Source organism: Emydura macquarii, unplaced genomic scaffold (assembly GCF_026122565.2).
Source record: "Emydura macquarii macquarii isolate MOO-44397 ecotype Brisbane River unplaced genomic scaffold, CSIRO-AGI_Emac_v2 contig_3080, whole genome shotgun sequence".
NCBI classification, from domain to species: domain Eukaryota; kingdom Metazoa; phylum Chordata; order Testudines; family Chelidae; genus Emydura; species Emydura macquarii.
In genome coordinates, this window is record NW_027133217.1 from 3912353 (window position 1) to 3935157 (window position 22805).

At 41.3% G+C, this 22805-nt stretch overlaps 1 protein-coding gene across 1 annotated transcript; it reads right to left on the reverse strand.

Moving 5' to 3' along the window:
- Positions 1–1851: 1851 nt before the first annotated feature.
- Positions 1852–22205, reverse strand: ARF1 (ADP ribosylation factor 1). The gene is made up of 5 exons (XM_067530395.1): positions 22036–22205; positions 7141–7325; positions 6294–6404; positions 5360–5484; positions 1852–3420 (listed from the first exon to the last, which is right to left on the reverse strand). The coding sequence occupies exons 2-5, from the start codon at positions 7286–7288 to the stop codon at positions 3259–3261; spliced, it is 546 nt and encodes a 181-aa protein (XP_067386496.1). The 5' UTR covers positions 7289–7325; positions 22036–22205; the 3' UTR covers positions 1852–3258.
- Between the last annotated feature and the right edge of the window lie 600 nt (positions 22206–22805).

Genomic DNA, 22805 nt, shown 5'->3' on the forward strand with positions numbered 1-22805 from the left:
TCACTCTGGGGAATAGCCCACAAGGTCAACACCCCTTCCTGCAGTTGCACGCCATCCTCCACCTCTCACGCTCCACAAGCTCCAGGTCACCCAATGGTTTCTCCTTCTGGGGCTGGAAAGCCCTTGCCAGCAGTCGTAGGCAGTTTTCACATTCACAGCCTTGTAGTGCCATTCCCGCAGTGGCTGGCAGGGGAAGCCGGGCCTGCTGTCTATGCCAGGCTCTGATACAGGGACCCTTTACCCAGCAGTCACAGCCTGTTCCCTTCTAGACCTTGCTGCCTTTCCCCGAGCTCTATTCTACCTTCCTGGCTTGCCAGCCCAAATGCACCTCCCTTCTCCCAGAAAGGGACTGCAGGCTTCCCCAGCAGGCCCCTGCTGCTGCCAATTTCCTATCTTTACAAGGCCAGCCCAGCTCCTTGCTCCACAGCTGGGATCCCTCACTCAGTAGGGAGATTACTTGGTCACCTGATTCCCCTCAGCTCTGGCCCATTGGGTTAATTAGCCCCCAGCTCACTCTGCATTAAGCCTTTCCAGGCAAGTGTGGGGTGAACATCCCGTCACAACGAAACACAACCAAAGCCAATCCCTCTCCCTCTCCTATAGCTCCTGCCAGCAGAGCAAGAACTTGCTGGTGTCAGTTAAGGCTAACTAGGCAGCAGTGCCAGGGGCAGGAGGGTGCTGATTTTAGTCTCTTCCCCCAGCTTACTTTGCTGATCATTCACAATGGGAACATCCTCAAGCTCACACCATGCCAGGGCAGGGCTGTTTTATCCTTGTAGATCACCTGAAGTGGAGAGCTGAGATTACAAGTGAAGGGGATATTGAGAGCCACTTGTTAAAATGGGCCTCGATTCCTGTGTGGTTTTCTCCTGATCATGGATCTTTTTTCTCCAGGCCCACCATGCCAGTGCTCAAGCTCCCACTTCCTCCTGCTGTCTTCCCCAGCCCAAACATCTCACCCACACTGGTCCATCCACCTCCCACTCTACTTGGCCAAGCCAGCCAACCCCTCCCCACATCAATGTTCCCCCTGCTTTGGAACCTGCTCCACTCCCCAGGCTGAGAACTAGTCTCCTCCCTGGCTCTGAATCCCCTCAGCTCACTTGATTTTTCTCAAACTCAACTTCCCTTCCCTCTCTCTGCTGAAGGAAGCAATTGCAGTGCAGAAGACCCCAGGACCCATAGGAACTAATCTGAAGCAGCTCTTCAGAGGCATTGTTTTGCCTGCTATGCATCTGCTCTGTCTACTGAAGTCAAAGTGCTGCAGCACTTGCAGTATTTTTTGATGGGATGGCTTTGCTTCAGCCCACAACCAGGTTCACTGCAGCCCCGAGAACAGTTACAACAGCCACACTATTCTGTATGGTCGATACGTGGGACTTAACCCCAGAACTCCCTACCACCAAGCGCCCCAGAGGGACACACTGTTGGGATGCTGGGATTTTATTAACCACCTTGTGCAAACTAAGAAATGAAAGTTATTTTCAGATCCCACACTGATAAAGTTACTGCTTAGAAGTACGGCAGGGGGGTACATTAAAATCCCAAAAGCAACCCCTTCTGGATTATAGCAAATTTAAGGCCCAACCCCTCCCTGGGAGGACTTCTTATTGCTCAGGTAGAAATGTGACCTGTAGTAAGGTCCAGGTGGTGATGGAATGCAGCATATCAAAGGTCATGCTGCATTCTCCATCACTAACAATTTTTAAATCAAGAATGGATGTTTTTCTGAAAGATCTGCTCTGGGAATTATTTTGGGGATGTTCTATGGCCTGCGCTACACAGGAGGCCAGACAAGGTGATGACATAGTCCCTTCCAGCTTTGCAATCTATGAATAATACCAGTGCAAGTTTCAGGAAACATTTTATTCAACAAATATTTCATTATGATTTTGCAAAGGTGATCAAACAAACAGCAAGGCATAAAAACATGAAATAGTTAAGAGATTTTATTCTAATAGCTTTAATTACAGTGCTTGTTTGTCAAAATGAAAACTGAAACAAGTATACAAAACAGTTGATTACTAATTGTGTATTGAAAGCATAAAGGTTTCCGCAACACTAAACAAACCAGTTCCGATAGTTCCTCAAGTTTAATGTTTTCAACAGCTCCAGCTTCTTCAGTGTTTATCAAAATACAAAAGAAAAAAGTAAAGATCTTTTTCTGATGGCAAATCTGAACCTTGCAGTATGAGGGATGCCAAGGGTTTTCACACATATACAGATATGAGATTGTTCCAAAATGGGATTGAATACTTCTAGAATGGAATGACTCTCCAAACTCTCATGCTTTTTCTAGACACTATACATAGATGTTTGGTGCTTTTTTCATGGCATTTCTTATTTAGGTACAGTACTTTCTGACTATAGAGCTTAGGACTGATATAGGCTGTGTTTTCTGTGGAAAGGTTTTGCCTTCTGGAGCCGTTTACACACAAGAAAAGTACAAAACATTTCACATAGGATATAACAGTTTAAAAATGTAACCCTCCCAAAAAATTATTCAAGTCTGATGGAAGATCATGTCAACCTTACCTGAACCAAAATACCGAGGTTTAAGTTGTATGAATGAATTTGCAAACTGTTCTAAACCAGTTCAAACAAACCTTTAACCCTTGAACACATGCTGTGAACTACAGAAAGATCCAGAGACCTAGCAGTCACATGGATCTGTATTTTAACCAGATGAATCTTGGTTTCATTTCTGCTTTGCCATGTCAAAAGAATTAAAAATCACTGGCATTCAAACTGGAACCGCAGAAATTATGTCAAACATACTTATGTGTTCAAGTGTTTTACTTTTCTTTAGCTATTTAAAAATATAGAGTTCAGGTTAAAAACCAACCACCAAAATGGATCTCAACACAGATCTCACAACCGAACAGAGATAGTATTCAGCTCTATTGCACAATGACTACTGGCAACCCATGTTAATCCACTTAAATCCCTTCCCAGTACTAAACAGTGAGTTGATTCTTTACAATAAAAAAGCTGAGTAATATTGCATAGGAGTACCAGAAACTGCCTCATTGGAAACAAAAACTATTTACATTAAATAAGAAACCTAACTGTTTTCAGGCTTGTATTTGCCACATTTACAGCGTGGTGCAATACAGACTGTGACAACGTAATGAAAACAGCTTCCGGCACTCAATACCACAAAGTAGCACAGTTTGCCACATTAGAGTAAAGCGAAGGGCGAAAAGGAGGAAATAAAAGGGAGGGGTGGAAAAAGAGGGAAGAGGAAGTTTTCTGGTTTCATTTCTGGTTTCGGAGCTGATTGGACAACCAGTCCAGTCCTTCATAGAGACCGTCTCCACTAGTGGCGCAGGTTGCCTGGATATACCAGTTCCTGTGACGAAGAGAATGCAGTCCAAGTTTGTCTGTAATTTCTGCTGCATTCATCGCATTAGGCAGGTCCTGAAGGTGGGAAAACAAGGTCATTTTTCCATTTAGAAAATTCCTTTACCTATTTCAGTTCAAGTGTTCACATGAGAAGGTACGAATGAAAGAAAGGGTAACTACGTACCTAAACGAACCCCAGCAGTATTTGCATAACATCTTATGATTGTTACATACTGACTGAACGGGAGTTTTCAGAAAAATGTAACAAGACAGTCAGTGAAAAATATATATTTCATCCTATGAATGAAGCTGCCCCTGAAGTACTGTGTTGTATAGGAAAAAGCAAGCTGATGATGCAGAGCAAGACTGAGATGCAGAACTCGTTTTATTAAACGGAAAAGCAAGGATTTCTAAAGATTTACCTTTTTAGTTACATTAGCAGTTCAAATTTTAATTTAGCAATTTTAGAAGAATTTAAGTTGCATCTTTGAAAATGTCTGCTCTCCAATCAAGATTCTGCTTTCTCTAAGCTGTAGATTCAAAGTAACAGCTTTCTGTTTAATCTTTTAACTGTGGTAACATACTTTTTAAAAAAGGGAATCTGACAGTCAGGGATTTAATTAGAAAAAGTGGTGAAACTCTATTCAAGCTGTCTACAATTCTGTAATCACTGGATGCTTCTGCTAAGAGCTCAGCAGTGAAATGGTTAATGCTGACATTTAAACTCATTAAGCTTCAGAATTAACATGCACGGAGATGAGACAGTGCACACTTCAGGGCTACTGTTTCAGGCTACCTGCATTTTCAGGCAGACTGTGCAATATCAGCTCCCACACATTCAGGAGGTTCTCATCACAGCCAAGGCGTGGAAATGGGATTTTCCTGAAAAGCTTGAAGTGCAGTTCTAAAGACCAGGTACATAAATAGCACTCTTAATAGCTCTGCTCCCTGCCGACCTTCAGTCTTGCCTTTTGACTTTAATAATGACGACTTATTGCTTTTAATGGCTGTAGCTAATAAAGCTGAGGCCTGGTCTACATTTACCTTAAAATTCGGCGGCAGTTGACGGGAGTTATGCATGCTACGGAGAGTAGCTTGCGTAACTTCCATCGTGCGCGGCATCTTCACTGCACTGTGCCTCTTGAGGGGGTGGTTTTAACAAGTCGACTTCTGGATTGATCGAGCAGGTCTCCACTGACCGCTCAATTGATCTGGATCGATCGAGTAGGTGTCCACTGACCGCTCAATCGATCTGGATCGATTGATCTGACGGCATCAGTGAAGACATAGTGAAAGTCAGTTAAATTCTATTCTCTCTTATACACAGAAAGAAGTTACAATTAGATGCATGTGTTCAAATCTGCAGTACAGTTATAGGGGTTTTGCTGAGGCCCTAATCTGGACCAACCTAAACCCTATTGGTGGTGATGCATGAGAACGAAAACCCAGCTAGACTCTCAACCTATGATGAGTTTGCAGAGCTTGCCATTCAATCTTTTTTTAAGGGATACTAGGAAGAGTCGACTGAATCTTTGTACTTTTTACAAAGGACACCTAAGTTTACTGTAACTGATGGATTAGATAAAGTATCTTCAGTTTACTGTATGCTGTGGCAGTATTTATTGACAGTCAGTTTCCTGACTACATGGGGAAACTCAGACAGGTGCAATACCTCAAACTACTTTTAAATTAACTAAAATTCAAATTGGTAGCATTCTTTACTAGCAAGTTGAGAATTTGATACGGAAGTTAGTGACACAAAATATGAAGATTTAGGATGCCACTTCTATAGAGCTACTTTTCAGAGAAGCGCCACACACTTCACATTTTGCTGAAACTACAGATTAATGTCAATATGGCATACTACTGAGTACCCTTTCAATCTCTCATTTATAAATCACATTAAAGTTAAGGAATGCTGAAGACTGTGCAAAAATGTTTGGTACAGTGATATGTCAAATACTTTCAATTTTTTTTTACAATAGAAGTTTTAAGATCACTTGCTAACGCATACCTGTTTGTTAGCAAACACTAATAAGACAGCATCTCTAAGCTCATCTTCTGCCAACATTCTCATAAGTTCTTCTCTGGCCTCATTCACTCGTTCTCTGTCATTACTGTCAACCACAAAAATCAAACCTATAAACGAGATGACAATCATTATTAAAAAAAATTATATGCACACCAGAAATTCTCCTTTAAAAAACTGCCCCAGTTTGGGTGAAAAAACAATCAGGGCTAAAGCTGTAGAAGTTTGAAGTTTTAAGAGACGATAAAGCAAACAGCTTATCAGTATGTAGCATCACAGGAAACCACGTGTCTCAGGCTACTGGAATATCTTTTGTTGAGACAATGACAAATCCCAACAAATGCTGACTATGCATATATTTCCTACCAACTTTGAGCCAAGAATAGATTTAAGATTATATATACTCAGAACTAAAACTACAAAAATATTGTCAAACACTGTATGTTCTCTTAAAAAAAAATTGTTATAGGGCGGGAGAGTTGCTACAGGATTTAAAAAAATATAAGTGTTTTAACAACAATTCCTCTACTTACCTAATGTCTAACTCATGGTTCTACGTTAGCTCTGTAGGTACTTAAAAAGGAGCATATTTCTCCATTTTCTCTCCATTAGTTTAAAAGCAGATTTTTAGCTCTTGCAGAGGAAACAACTCTGAACTCTGGCTGACAGGTAAGCAGCACAGCTTATTTTCAGCTGTTTTAAAGGAACAGATGTTGTCATTTTTACATCTACACTAATCTAATTTGGGAATTGAAACAAAAAACACTGAAGTTTTGGATTGGTACCCAGTTACCAGCCTTGAATGGATACTAGTCTGATGCTTTTGGCTTATGCTTTCACATAGTAAGCAATTAAGGAAAAAAGTTTAACATATACAAAAGTTTCTTTAAAATGGATAGTCATTTAAATGAGGATTCACCTTGTGTATTCTGGAAATAATGGCGCCAGAGAGGTCTGATCTTATCCTGACCACCTACATCCCACACCGTGAAGCTAATGTTCTTGTATTCTACTGTTTCTACATTGAAACCTGAAATAGAAATGGTGACAAAAAAGTTGATCAAGCAAGAAAATTGCAGTATTTTCTCCAATTCATGCTCAGAAGTTAATAATAAAAGATAAGATGAGTACATGAAATCACATTTAGATGCTGTAATTTTACATTTTTCACTTATTCTCAAGACCTCAACATGGCTAAAAGCAGTTTCTCTTACCTTCTGAAGTCCCCTAAAAATATACAGTAATGTGTGTCTATGAATGGCTCCTCAACTGGGACTTCTGCAGTTGGAATTGTAAAAGGAACTAAATGAACTTTTAAATATACTCTTTGGTACCCTACCTGAAGATTGTATGGATTGGATTATATCCTCTGTCCATGCCACCTCCCCAGAAAAGCCACTCTGTTCTTCCATCCCCCCCTCTCAACTACTCTATGTCATGGCACCCTTAGCAGTGGGTAGTTAGATAAACTTCCATTCTATCAAAGGCTGCTCCACACATTGACCAGAAGGAAGGAATGGAATTAAAAGCAGTCATATGTTCTCTTCTCCTCCCTGGTTTAAAGAGTTCACTGTACTGCTTTCACTACACTCCCAATCCATCAGAGGCAAACTGTCACTAGAGCCATGTCAGGATGCAGCACTGCAAATAAGCCACAAAACCAGCAAAGCGTGGGATTAACTAAAGTCACTGATGTGAACAATGTGTTACAGGGACCAGAATCTCAAAAAAGTTTAAATAAAGCAAGCAAAATTTAAATATCTTACCTATAGTCGGGATAGTAGTTACTATTTCACCAAGTTTAAGTTTGTACAAAATAGTAGTCTTTCCTGCTGCATCCAGACCAACCATAAGAATACGCATTTCTTTTTTGCCAAAAAGGCCTTTGAAGAGGTTAGCAAAAATATTTCCCATGCTTGAAATATGATGTTCCCTCACTGGCCAATGAAATCTAGAGAGAAGAAATTCAAGACAATTAAAATAAGAACATAAGAATGACCATACTGGGCCAGACCAATGGTCCACCTTGCTCAGTAACCTGTCTTTCGACAGTGGCCAGTGCCAGATGCTTCAGAGAGAATGAACAGAACAGAGAAGTTATTGAGTGATCCATCCCCTATTATCCAGTCCCAGCTTCTGGCAGTCAGAGGCTTAAGGACACCCAGAAAATAGGGCTGTGTCCCTGATCATCTTAGCTAGTAACCATTGATAGACCTGTCCTCTGTGAACGTATCCATTTTTCTTTTCTTTTGGTTTCCATATTATCCCGTGGCAACAAGTTCCACAAGTTGACTGTGCATTGTGTGAAGTAGTACTACTTTATGTTTGTTTTAAACTTGCTGCCTATTAATCTCATTGGGTGACCCCAGTTTCTCGTTTTATGTGAAGGGGTAAATAACACTTCCTTATTCACTTTCTCCACACAATTCGTGATTGTATAGACCACTATCATATACCCCCTTTTCTAAGCTGGACAGTCGCAGTCTTTTTAAGCTCCTCACATAGAAGCTAGTAATTTTTGTTGCCATTCTCTGTACTTTTTCCAATTCTAGCATATCTTTTTTGAGATGGGGTGACCAGAACTGCACACAGTGTCAAGGTGTGGGCATACCATGGATTTATATAGTGGCATTATGATATTTTCTGTCTTATTTTTCTGTCTTAACTTATCCCTTTCCTAATGGTTGCTAACATTCTGTTAGCTATTTTGACAATCAGTGCACATTGAACAGAGGTTTCAGAGAACTATCCATGACAACTCCAAAATCTCTTTCTGAGTGGCAACAGCTAATTTAAACCACATTATTTTGTATGTGTAGTTGAGATGTTTTCCAAAATTCATTACTTTGCATTTATCAACTTTGATTTTCATCTGCCATTTTGTTGTCCAGTCACCAGTTTTGTGAGACTCCTGAGTCAGCTCAACTATCTTGAGTAATTCTGAATTGTCTGCAAACTTTGCCACCTCACTGTTTATCATTCTTTCCAGATCATTTATATGTTGAACAGCACTGGCCCCTGTACAGATCCTTGGGGAGACTCTGCTAATTACCTCTCTCTTCACTGTGAAAACTAGCCATTTATTCCTACCTGTTGTTTTCCATTTTTAATCAGTTACTGATCCATGAGAGGATCTTCCCTCTTATCCCATGACTGCTTACTTTGCTTAAGAGCCTTGGAGAGAGATCTAACCTAAGATTTTCTAAAAGTCCAAGTACATTATTTATATCCACTGGATCACCATTGTCCACGTGTTCGCTGACACCCTCAAAGAATTCTAATAGATTGGCAAAGCATAATTTCCCTTTGCACAAGCTACTTTGACTCTTCCCCAGCATATTGAGTTCACCTGTGTGTCTCACAATTCTGTTCTTTACTGTATTTTCAACCAATTTGCTAGGTGTACCAGCTTGTAATTGCCAGAATCACCTCTGGAGTCTATCTTAAAAATTGGCATTACATTAGCTATCCTCCAGTCACCTGGTACAGAGGCTGATTTAAGCAATAGGTTACATACCACAGTTACTAGTTCTGCAATTTCTTATTTGAGTTTCTTCAGAACTCTTGGGTGAATACCATCTGGTCTTACATGTACAAGTTACTGCATGTATAACTACCGACAACATTCTGCACAGTAACACAGGCTACTTAAGAACAGCTACAGACTAGCAGCTGATCACAAATTCTAACAAAAGCTGTCAGGAGCTCCTGGTATATTTAAGTCTTTTAAATTGCACTCGAAACAGATTAGTTCTTTAACTGTTTCAATATGGAAAATTCAAGGACTTTGACAAATTGGGGGAAGGTAGCCCTAATTACAAGATAGTTAAGTTCTTCTGAATCTTTTGGTAGTGTGCTCTTATGCCCAGTATGTCAGTTATTTAAGACATTGCATCACCATCCTTTTTCAATGAGGAAAAAAATATACAAAAGTTAAGTGTTAATTTTTAGAGAAAGAAGAAAACACTGAAGCACACATGATTTATCACCATGAATTATACAACTGATTACTTCCAGAGTATCTTGCTCCAATGCTTGCTGTGGGTTACTCATATCACATATATTACATCAAAATGATAAATATATCATTCACTTTAAAGTGATTAAAAGATGTTAAGACTTGAGTTGTTGTTTTTTTCTTTAACACAATCTGTTCACTAAATAAAAATAAGGAAAGAGGGTAAATCCCAAGACACAGCCCACCATGTTTCCGTACAGTTGCTGCCCTCTTTTTCAATGGCTTGTTCTACAAGAGGAAAACCATTTGCAAGGTGATCATCATACTGGTTGAGGCTTTGCTAAACACCAAACCAGCATCTTTGAGACATTCTTCTTAAAAGTGAGTCAGCGGGTTTTATTGAAACTTTCTACAAGACATCACTGACCATTGGCTGAAACTGGGTATGCAAAAGTAACAGCCAAAAGGACAGTATGAGAAAATGATGGTGGTGTTAGAGGATTACAGTAGAATGACTATCTACTATTGAGCACTGTAGTTGGGATGTCACCAGAAGACCCCCTCCAGATATCTGCTTTTCAGTCCTAACACCAAGTTACATTTTCAGCAAAACCTTCGCAGTTCATTTTTATATCTGACACACTTCTATATTTCCATTAAAAGATACATTACATACCTATCAGCAAATTCAATATTACATTCTAAAGATATGCAGTATTGTAGCTCTATGGGTCAGGATATTATCTATTAATTATTTATTAATCAGGATATTATCTATTAATATCTCAGGATATTAGCGAGACAAGGTGGGTGAGAAAAGGTGGACCAATAGTTGGTCCAATAAAAATATCACCTCACCTACCTTGTTATTTTTAGGGATAAGAATTATTGCAGTTTATTGCAATAACAATTTCTTCCTTTCTAACAAATATCACTGCATGTTAGCGTTCAATTGAAAGCTGCACCCAAGACAAATTTTACAGGAGAAAAAGGGTAAGACAAGAAGGGTATTTAAACACAGATATCAATTTTTTTTTTTTTTTTAAACATTTCTTAACTAGTAGATGGTGACACTGCATTTCAGTGAACTCGTGACAAAATTCACTTTGCTACTGTTCTGCCTGGAAACTGAGATCTCAGATGTACATTGATATATGCAGAGACGATCATCACTCTAATGGGTAAAAGCTAAGAAACTTAAAATTAAGGTATAAATTTTAGAACGAGAATAAAAGACAGCAGGAATACACAGTCAGAAACTGCACAGTTTTTAGAGGATTTTTGTTTACTACAATAATCCAAATTCTTTACATATGACGTGTAATTAGTTAACACATTACCAAAGATTCATTCGGAGTCATCTGAAAGTTTATTGCACATGTGCAGTAGGCAACTGAGACTTAAGACTGCCCCTCCAATTTAAGAAACATTTAATATATAGTCCATGTCACAAAGCTCAACTTCCTTTTGACAAATAAAACATGCTAGTTATTACATTTCCCCATCCCAAAATACTTAGCAATAAATAATGCAAAGAGATTAGAATATACCTTGAGTTGTTTAGTAATATGTTAAGAATAGTACTAAGTTTAGTTTCACTACATAACACACTGAAGCAATTTTGTTGTTCTTAAAAAGAATTTTCTACTCTATTTATTTAACCAAAGTTTTAAAAATAATTGCTGAATTACTTAATATTATTGAAGCCAATATATAAATATTTGAAGTTAGACTAAATATGACTGTCGGTGTATCGCCCAAGACAGATTTGCACATCCCAGTGCCCAGTCAAAGGGAACCTTGTTAGTCTCAGAATGATCAAGAAGATATTACTCTTTCACACAGGTACAGGCTAAAGTTTAGGACTCGCACAATGGCAGGACACTAAATGCTTCTGTTGCACTGCTGCCCATATTTTGCTTATTCCATGAATAGGAGACTTCAATCTCTAGGGCCATTATTCTGGACTCTTTCACCAACATTAATTCACTTAAGTTTAATAAGATGTGGTGTGGAAACTATGTTTTTAGTAGCAGGTTTACTTCCAGTTTGTTAAAAAGTTTTATTATCTTTAAAAGAGAAGCTTTCTCTAACTTAATGCTGCTTTCATATTCCTGCAAAGCCAAAATATTAAGCTATTAGAGAGAACTGTAGTTTAACTTACGAATGCTGCATAAAACAGAAAGATTGAAGAACTGTGGCATGACTCATTTGCAAAGGGATGCATTTCCTTCTTTCTAGGGCCCCATTTCCTGAAAACACTGTCACCAGTTTTCCAGACATGAAGAACTGGAGATGTCTCCCTTTGCAGCAGTCAGTGCCACTCCTTGTTTGGCTAGAAGGAAGGAAGTGACAGAAAACATTCTAATGGGCATGAGTGTGCTGCCTCCACAGCATCTCCCCTTACTAGATAAAGGCGAAATTTGGACTTAATATTGTTATGTAGGCATTTATAACCACACCCCTGTAGGAGGGCTAAGTGCTACCACTATTAGGCTACTTTAAAAGCCCTGTAAAAATTGAGTCAAGTTTTAAAAAGTATTTTGCATATTTAAAGGCATATAACTCAATTTAGGTTATGATTTCTATCTTGACAGCAGCCATTTAAAAATTTTTGGTAAACTCAGTTCACATGTAGGTGAGATTCTTAACATCTTCCCTTCCCTCAAAAGAGGCATACAACCTGTGCTTGTCTCATAGTAACAAGTTTCTATGTTCACACTTCAATTCCATTGTTAATTCCCCTCCACAAACTATGGAGAGACAGGAGGTTTTACTTGAATCCTTTTGATGGCAGATAGTTTTAACTTAAATTTGTACTCCCCATTTTAGCCTATCACCCACCTCAGTAGTTTTTTGGCATCCAGCTTTTCTATTCAACTTCAGATTTTTAAACTCTTCACTATGTCTTCATTTTAGATTCTCTTTTCTAGTGAATATAAACCTAGTTCTTTTCTCTCCTTGGTTGCAATGCATCCTTTACTACACTGAGGCATCTCACACTACTGTAATATAAACAACAGTGTCTTAGTTCCTTTCCTTAGCACATCTATTTATGAAGACCACCAGCCTAACTATTAAACACTGACGATTTCTGAGTAATTTTCCACCCCATATGGCGAGACCCTTACTTTTCATGGGCCTTTTAGGAGATGTTTACACTGCAATTAAATAACAGTGGCTGGCCCACATCAGCTAACTCAGGGTCACAGGGCTATTTAATTGTGGTTTAGAAGCTTGGATTGTAGCCCGGACGTCTACACTACCGTTAAACAGCCTTGCAGCCTGAGCTCCATGAGCCCGAGTCAGCTGATAGGGCCAGCCAGGCATGTTTAATTGCAATGTAGACGTACGCTTAAACAGTCTTCTCATTCTTTTGTCCCTTCCAGATATCTGGACATGTGTCTTACCTGAGAAAAGGCAACTAACTATACGAGTCAGAGTCTTAACTACCCAATATATGGTCTATTCTTAAGTAAAGAATCTTCCTCTACTCCTCCTGCTGGCCTTAGCTTCCCTTAGCTCAAGTTAGTAGAGACTCCAAATATTACCACTTAACTGTTTGACAGTTTACATGAAGCTAGTTTGGTGGTCTCAGTCTAGTTCCCAGTGCACAGGTATAACGATCACAAATGGTTCAGTTGGGGCTTGTCTACACTAAAAAAGTTACCTTAACATGGGTTGTCCTTGTCTTCATATGCAACCAAACCATATTCAGCATCAGTTTAGCTGTGCCCATTGTCAGCAATAGATATTTTTTTTTTGTATATAGGCAAGTCCCCAACTGGCATCCTCAGAAGAGATACTGGGGAATGAATGAACAGATTCTGTTGTCCTATCACCTGTAAGTTAGGGCCCTCCAGGTCAGGCTTGATAGAGCAGACTGACCTGCTGGTAAATGTGCCATACATATTCTATAGACATGATTTCAGCATCCATGGATGTCAATCGAGTACTGCTCAACACCTCTGAATATTCCAAAACACACTTGGGTGCTTTTACTCCTGTTTCATTGCTCTTCATTAGGCTGAGCCCTGGACTACATTACAAACTTACCATGGTATAACTCAGTGGTTCCCAACTTGTGACCCAGGGGCCAAAAGTGGTCCACGGGATCTTTCAAAGTGGCCCGCCGCTCCCCTCCTGTTGGCTGCAGCAGGGAGCTGCAACCTACGGAATCAGGTGGAGCATGTTGCCGTGGGGCTACAAGACTGGTGCAGGCTCCTTGCTACAACCAAGGGGATGGGAGAGCAGCGCTCCCCTCCTCCTGGCTGTAGCAGGGAGCACGACAAAGTGCTCCTCCTGGGTCCATAGGTGCTGAGGTCCCCCCTGGAGCCAGAGGAAGGGGAGATCAGCGCTCCCCTACCCTGGCTCCATCAGAGAGCAAAGCGCTCTGCCTGTGTCTCTAGGCGCTGGGGTCCCTGCTGGAGCCAGAGGGAGGGGAGCACTGATTTCCCATCCCCCTGGCTGCAGAATGGAGACGCTGCCTAGGGATCCAGTTGGAGCGCATGGGGCTACAGGATGCATGCAGTTTCTCTGCTACAGCCAGGGGGACGAGAGATCAGCAAGGAGGCAGCCTCCCCGCTGAACTCCTTCCATCTGGCTGCAGTGGGGGGGTGGCGCTGCTGGTGGAGCAGGCAGGACCTACCATACTTGAGGAGGGGCAGGCAGGACTCTAAAAATCAGTGCCTTATGGTTTGACCTGCACTTAGCTGCCAGGCTGTGTGCTTCAGTGTGTAATGAAAGTCACTCATCCACACTACTGCTTTGTCTGTGTGTGACATGCTGTGAATAATTTGTAGGTGTAAAATAGTGAACGTAAAAATGAGCACAGAAGCATCAAAATGTGATTTGTAGTCCTTAATACTGTATACATCAATACATTTTTTAATGAGTTGATAGACTGGTGGCCCTTCAGGGTTGTAAAAATGATATTTGGGGCCCACGAGCCAAAAAGGCGGGGAAATCAGTGGTATAACTATATCTCTCAGGTGTAACTACGAAAATCCACACTCCTGAGCGACAGTCATATCAACCAAACCCCCAACGTAGACAGCACCATTTCAATGGAAGGGCTTCTCCTGCTGACATAACCACCACCTTTTGGGGAGGTGGAGTACCTATGCTGACAGAAGCACCTCTGCAGTGCTGTAGGTGTAGACAAACCTGGAGCACCACAGAGCACACCTTCACCTTGATGTTGCATTCTGCACCACCTCCCACAAGGTTTGCACAGTGCTAGAAACCTGTTATTCAGGTTCAGTTAAGATGTTTGTGTCATTGGTAAGCAGTAAAAGCAACAAAGACTCATATTTCTGGATAAGACACTGCAAATTTACACCAGGAAGTACAAGATAGTTCAAACTTTAGGTAGATTTCTAGCAAGTGATATATTTAGAGATGCAAACAAGATTGCAGACACCCATCTTAGGTAAATTCACAGTAAACTTAAAAATTAGAGTGAATAAGTCTTATAGCAATGCTTTTACTATGCAGGGTTCATTTCAGAACTTTGCTCAAGTGGTAGAGCACTACAAGAGTTAGCCTTTAAGCATTACATAATCTAATATAAAAAGACGTGACTGAAGTTTACATGTTTAGTAGTGTTCTATACTTCAGCATCCATACCAGTTTTAATGGCATTTTATTTTACTTGCATGGCTTTAGAAATCAAACATGCTCCTCTTTTTGCTGTTCACATGTCATCCAACTGTTGTTGAATAAAGCCAGTCTACTTAATTCAAACTACACTGTAAATAATCTGCCAAGAAAGGTGCGCATTGTACTGACATTTTAACTGGGATTTAAGATCTTTGAAAAATGGAATGCAACCCCTTAGTCTTTAATGGCACAGTTCCATTTGGCCATCACAACTGATTCAACTTAGTGATTAAATTAAAAAAGCAATTGTGATGTAGGCCATCATATCCCGTAATTTTACACCATTTTAAAAAAGATATTGTAGAATGCTTTAAAAAGAGAGTTGTGTGGTGAAAATCCTGCACATCCCCCAACATCTTTCTGCTATTTTCACAATCTAAGGAGTGGAATGCCGGATGCAATACTAATATTTAAACCTCTGCTCCTCTTTAAGAGCACTTACTATGGAACTTCAGCAGCAATTAAACTGGTGTTACACATGTTCATGGTTTCAAACCATTGTAAGAAAAACTACTGGGCAGGAACATAAGCATCTTGCTCACAAAGTGTCTCTCTCTACTCCTGAAGACATCCAACATAGGAAATAGGGAAAGGTGCTGCTAGCAATTAAGATTAATTGCAGAAAAGCTTAATTCCCTACCTCAGAGTACAAGCATGCCATGTCTATTAAAGAAAGTGAAAACAGTTGTAAGGAAGGCATTCCGAAGACTTGCTAACCCTAGGTGTTTTTCCTTTAACTTTTTCTTTCAGTAGCTACAACTGGTGAAGAGTATCATGAATGTATATACCCATTCTTGTACACCGTGAAATGCTATTTACAATAAAACTAGTCAAAATGCCTCCTTTCTATAAAATAACTGACCGCACTGAAGCCACAGCACTACTAGTTTGTAATGTAACATTAAACTTGTGATTTCAGATAGAATTTAAAATATTTTTTCACAGCAGTCCTTTCCTCCATCCCCAACTGCCTATGTTAGCTTTCTTGTCAATAACAGAACCAATATGTAACTACAGAAATTGTTTCTTGTATCCAAGTGTTCTGCCAGCTACTCAAATGCTTAAGAGCAGGAGTGACATGTTTATGAACCAATTTTCTTCAAACATATCAAAGGCACTCTTTCTCACTGAGACAAAGTTACATTTATATTTTCATGGGCTTATACAAAATGCTACCAAATGCACAGAGTAAACAATATCAGAGAAAAGTTTTATCTAAGATCTTTAGAATAGACAGAGTTTTCCTTGGTGTGGCTTGTAAGAAAAGTAGACAAAATATTTAGGCCAAAGAGCAATTTTTAAAAGTTGGTACTATGCCTCTGACCTTTAAAGTAGTTTTTAGATGTTGGGTCATTTCTCACTGTCACAGGGATGAGATATCCAAGAAGTTTTAGTGCCAATGTATTCTAGTAGCATAGTATTGCACACCTGAAATAGATATAAAACCTGCATTCTTTCATACTTGAAGAATCTGTTTCCTTGCAGCTTAAAATGTTCTGTTGGGGCAAATTTTAAAAACAGCTCTTGATCAGAATACTGTCATGTATGTAACTAAACTGGCTCAGTATATGACTATTTCAAGAACAGTTATACCCAACTATTTGTAGTTGTTTACTGATCTTTCACATATGAAGCAATGGATGAAAAATGGCTAAATAGCAAATAGTTGTAGACAACTCAAAGAATTCCTTCAAGTTGGAATTATAGTTTTGGATTTCTAATTTTTTCTACTGAAATGAAAACTATTACTTTCAAGACACTATTTAACAGACTAAAATTATGCATAAATTTTAGATGTAGAAGTCATGTTCATTTTCAGAATTTTTAGTCTAAGTATGTATCATCATCAGGAATCTAACTTTGTGAAAAGTCTTACAATTGAAGATGAATCATGTACAAAGTATTTAAAAATGAGCTGCAAAGCAAGAGATGGTATCATTTAATACTCTCACCATGATGTATCAAGATTACCTCTACATTTCTTCTCTGCTCTCCCCCCAAAGAACTTGTTACATATATTAAGTCCCGATCTCTTTTTTTTGGAGATATTTGGTAAGATTTGGATCTTAAACGATTGATAGCACATGATGCTACAACCAGAGCTGCGACTTTCCTTATCTCCAGCTGAAGGGGGTGGGAAGTGGATGCTGAGTTTGAAAGGAGGAGGAAAAACAGGTAAAAAAGTTACGGTATCTTGGTTACTTACCACTCAGGTACTTCAGAGACCAACATAAGGAAAGCAGAGACCTGACATAACTGACGTTTCTAATGTAAAACACATTGCTTTTGGAAAGAGCCAATTGCAAGTTGTCTTTAAAGACACGGTGCAATAACGGGAATTCTGTCTTTGCTTCACAGATCACCTTGAAGAATTCCCATCTATGTCCATTTGAAGTGATTCTTTTTCATGGTACTACAAGACTAATCTAAATGTGGCTTTCATGTTCTCCAAGATCTGATGAACAGAGCATTCTATGAATTAAATTAGATGAAGACCCATCCAGAGCAGACAATGCCTTTCCCCAGATGGGATGGATGAAAACATGTACACAGTAAGTTATTTTCACCCAAGAGTCACACACAAGCTTTTTTTAAAGAGAATGTTGATAGAGAGAGACAACTGTTCTCAAACGCTTCTCCAAATTAATTGAACTTTTCTTCCAAACTACCACACAAGAACAGATCAATATCAGGACCAAATAAATGCAAGTGCTGCAGGTGCTGAGGGAAGCGTGGCACCTCTACAAGTCAAGATGATATTCTTCACTGATAGATCTTACTTGCAACTTTGGCCAGCTTCTCGACTGCTTCTGAACAACAATGAAACATGCCTCCTGAAGAACATGAGTTCACATAAATTCCATTACATCTCTTCCATCTGTTTGTTGCACAAGCTCATGTCTACTTAAATTGTAAGTTCTTTTGGGCAGAGATCTTCTTCACATTATGTGTTTGTACAGCACCTAGCATAATTGAGCCCTAGGTGCAACTGTAATATAAATAAATAGGTGGAACATGCACATACACAGTGAGACATTGCCCAAGTGCACTAAAGATTTAGTCATTCCTGCACTATTGGGAACAGAAATAGACTGCACAATACTCTAGAAACCCATGGAGACAAAAGGCAGACCATTTAACATTTTACTCAAAAGCCACATCAGTCTGAGTTCTTGTTTTCAAGTTCACCTTGACGCATGAGAAACAGTGATGCACTTCTAAGTTTCAAAAACAAAACCCTGAGCCACATTAAATTATGAACAACTGGTGTACCACAAGACAAAGAACAGGGGTAATCCAATATTGTTTATCTAAAAAACAGATGAACAATTTAACGTATCCCACAGTAATCCATTAAGCTACAAATCATTCTGTAGTTTCTGTGAACTTATGGCAGCCCACATGTTTGCACAGAGATATGAAGTTTAAAGAGAAGCATTTGGAACACAACTTCTGTATCTTCCTTTAAGAAAAGGTTGGCAAAAAATGTAAAGGAATGTACTGTACTGGAATGAGTTTGACTACAATGATGAGATTTTTGGGCTGAAGCAGAAGAGTACTCTATTTTTTCCTTTTAGATGCCCCCCAATTGCTTGAAAAGTGAGGCCAGAGTTAAAAGTAGGCTGCTACCCAGTCAAGGCACATCTCAGGTAGTTTGATTACAGCTTCATCTGCACTTAAGACCACTGTGCGCAGCCTAACCAGCAGAGAAGTGTTAACTACTTTCACAAACAGAATGTGGCTCAGACTTATAATAGTGAAACACATACTTTAAACCTGCTCAAGTTTTAAACTATATATGTCTTACATACTACCCCATCCCCATTGAAAAGATAAAGAGTTCAGAACTATGACCAAATTCACCTTAGATACTGTGAATAAAATCAAGTTAAAGAATAAGAGAAACAAGACTGGTGGTTGACATTTAAGCAAATCCAAGAGTCAATGCTCAATTGACTGGTTGGTTCAAGATCAGCATATGAATAGGAGTTATTAGAATTGAGCCATCAGCAAAAGCAATACCATATATTCCCCCAATGTTTTCATGTATAAGAAACAAGAAATAAAATTAGTTATTTGCAAGCAGCAAGAAAAATTGCCGAATACTGCAGAAAAACAGCTGTAATAGCAGGAAGCTGATTCAAAACATTGCCCATCAGTAAAAGGAAGAGACAGAATGATAGCTGGGGATAGGGGTAGCTGTAATACCAGCTTTACAGCTTCTAAACTAACAAGGATTTCAACAGACTAAAAAAAGAGGCTTGCTTTTTTATGGAATCACAATCTTATACAACTATGGCTATGGCTCCACTTACAATGGTGCAGCTGCATTGATGTAAACTCTAATGTAACCACTTTAAGCCGATATGAGCTTTCCCATCCACCTAATTAATCCATCCCCCAGCTAGCACCAGTAGCTATGTTAGCAGAAGCTCTTCTGTTGACATAGCAATGTCCACACCAGCACTCAAGTTGGCGTAAGTTATGTTGCTCATGGGGTGGCTAATTCATACCCCTGAGCGACATAACTTATGTTGACTTAAGGTGTAGTGTACCCATGGCCTCTGTTGAACAGACTTATCCATTGTAAAGAATCTAGAACGATGAAATACTCATGGGAATGTTACAAAATATTTTATCATGTATAGGTCAGATTAGAAAACTAAAGTGTGGTTCTATTCTGAAAGTGAATATTGTCATCTCAATTATTTTCTACTGAGCATGTTTGATACAGAAAAGTCATTTTACTTAACTCCTATCCTTCCAAACTCATCCGATCTTGGTGTCAAGATGGGTTTCTTTCCTTCTTCCACCAGTGTATAATAAGAGTTCAACATAATAATTATGCCCTTTGTTATACCCATGCAACCCTAGTACTTACAGAAAAATGTACACAGGGGTTACGAACACAAGCAAACAACTCTGCTGAGTCACAAAAAGGAACAAAATCCTGTCTACTCCTAACTGTGCTAGCTCCGAAGCCATAAGACAACTCTCCATTTTGTCAATAGAGTCAGTAAATATGACTCAGATCTACACAAGGAGATCTATTGAGTAAGAATGTACTATTTTATACTCTTTCAGATTTGAACGCAAAAGAATAACATCTTCAAATAAATTTATACAAAGAGATTTGCTGATATGGACTGATGTTGAGATTAGTAAAAGACACTATATCCTATTCAAGGTTCTTGAGTTAAGAAGCCATGATAAATGAGTGGACTCAGTGATCTGTCAAGCCACACAGTTATGGGCACGATCTATCCTGCACCTGATTTTTAATGGAGAAAATAACAAGTGTCCACTGCTGTAGCATCCAAAACTGCTGAGTGGGTGGAAGTGACACTTGTTTAAACCATCTCTTGATCCCACTGCTCTACAAGACTCCGCAGAGGTGTCAGTAAGCTTGCCTACTTAAGAGCTTCAAATTGGGTAAGTGTCCTCACTTTTTCATCCAGGGCTACCATTACAATAATGGGTTGGGGGAAGTAGTCCCTTCCCAAGCTTTGCAACAATTCTGAGTGTCTAGGATAGGAAATAATGGCATCAAACCAACCCCTTAAGTACATTTTCAGAAAAGCCCTTTCCTTCCATACCTCCAAACTTAAAGTGTATATAATGGTACCATTTTGAGTAGAAGGTCCACAAAATAAAGAATATTTGGAGGAAAATCCTAACTGACTTAAAGGAAGAATATGACAGGGAATACCCACATTTGATTCAAAAGTGTATCTTCTAAAAAAGTCAGGTGATTAGATTATTAAAATTCAGGGGGGCAAAATTAGCAATAGAATTGTTCTGCCGTGACACTTGGACAAATCACTCAACTGTAAGTTCTCAAATTCTCATTTGTACAACAGGAATAATAATGCTCTTCAAAGAGGTGTTGTGAAGCTCAGTGGCTGCATAGCAAAGTTCAAAGTACTATCTCAATAGTTAACGTTTCAGCTATAGATGAAGCTGATGGATTTAAAATAAAAACTTCTGCATACACTCAACCAACCTGTGGAATTTGATCCGGCAAGTACCAAGTGCCAGGATGACAAAGTCAACGTAAAACACTATGACTGAATAATTTTATAAGAAAACTATTTTACTTATATTAAGATGGGGGTAAATCCAATCATGCTTCATGGCAAAATGAATTATGCCATGTAGAGAGCGCTATTCTACTGGCGAGGCGCACTGTGGGAGGGCATTACTTTCCTGGAGTTTTATGAATGGGCCAGAGATAAAGGCAAGAGATGGGATTTTTATAGGCCAACAGCTAATCTGTTATAAGCAAGCCTGACATGCAGAGTGGAGGGTTGACCTCCTGGGTCACCAACCCAAGCCATTGAGGCTGGAAAGAAATTCTGTTCCAGGGTCAAGAGAGCAACAACTCTATTCCTCACCAACCCAGCCCAGGCGCTACGAGACCTCAGCAATGATAGCCTCCAACCTTCAAAGAAGGCACGTGCTCAGCACACATCCCTGAGCACGCTCCCGGGGGCTGAACGGGGAGGTTAACCATGTAAAGCCATCCAACAGTCTGAGCAAGAGACTCCATGTGCCCTGGGCGGCCTCGGAGTTGTTGTTGGATCCGCAGACTGGGGAGTTCGGGGGGTGGGATCAGGCGCGTACAGCCGGGCCGGGCCGGGCCTGAGGGATTAGGTGCCGAGGCCTGCTTAGGCCGGGGTCAGGTCCCTAGACCAGGCCGAGGCGGGGATGCCGGACCGAGCCCGGCCGGGCACAGGGGTCGAGTCGCTGCGACCGTTTGAACCGCTCCCTCCCCTCCCCCCGCTCGCAGCTCCCCGACCATCCCACGCTCCCCGTACCAGTCCCGGGCCGGGGCGGATGGCTCTCCGCACCCTGGGGCCTACCAGTGCCTGCTCCTGGGCCATACGGGCCACCGCCAGCCCGCCCCCGTTGCTCGGGGAGACCCAGCAGGCCGGGCCCCGCCGCCCAGCGGCCTTCGCGCCGCCCTCCCCAGGCCCGGGCCTCAGCCGGCCCTCACGGGAGAGAGGTGGGCCGGCGGCGCGAGGGGAGAGGCGCCGCTTACCCGGTGCTGGCTGCCCCCGGCTCTGGGTCTCTCTCGGGCTCTCGCTCGGGGCCGGCTCCCTCCTGCGCTTCTCACCCGCTCCCCGCCCAGGCTCACAAGATGGCGGACAGCTCCGTCCGGGCGGCCACGTCAGTGTGTGTGCCAGCAGGGGCTGCCCGCGCGCGGAGCACGACGGGTAACCGAGGAGGGCCGCGGTGGGCGGGGCCTGCAGCGGCGCCCAGGTCACGTCACAGGGAGGGGAGGGGCGACGGGGCGGGAGTCGAGGGATCCCCCAGCGGTTGGGCGCGCGCCGGTGGGGCGGAGTCGCGGGGAGCCCGGGAGTGGTGCGCTGCGCTGCGTGGGGGCGCCGTGAGGGGCTCCTCGGGCCGGCTCGGGCGGCCCTGGGGCTTGGTGGCCAAACCTGACACACTGCTAGTGACACTCACACGCGCGTGCCTTGTACCTCGCCGTGACATGCACACGCTGTGCGCCTCGTGGTGACACGGACACACCTCGTGGAGATACGCAGACACACTGCTAGTGACGCACTCACCGCGCGTGACACGCACGAGCCTCATCGTGGCGATGGCACGGGCCTTGTGGTGACACGGACACACCTCGTGGCGATGGCACAGGCCTTGTGGTGACACGGCTACACCGCTTCGTGACACGCACGGGCCTCGTCGTGCCGATGGCACGGGTCTTGTGGTGACACGGACACACCTCGTGGCGATGGCACGCGCCTCGGGGTGACACGGCTGCACCGCTTCGTGACACGCACGGGCCTCGTC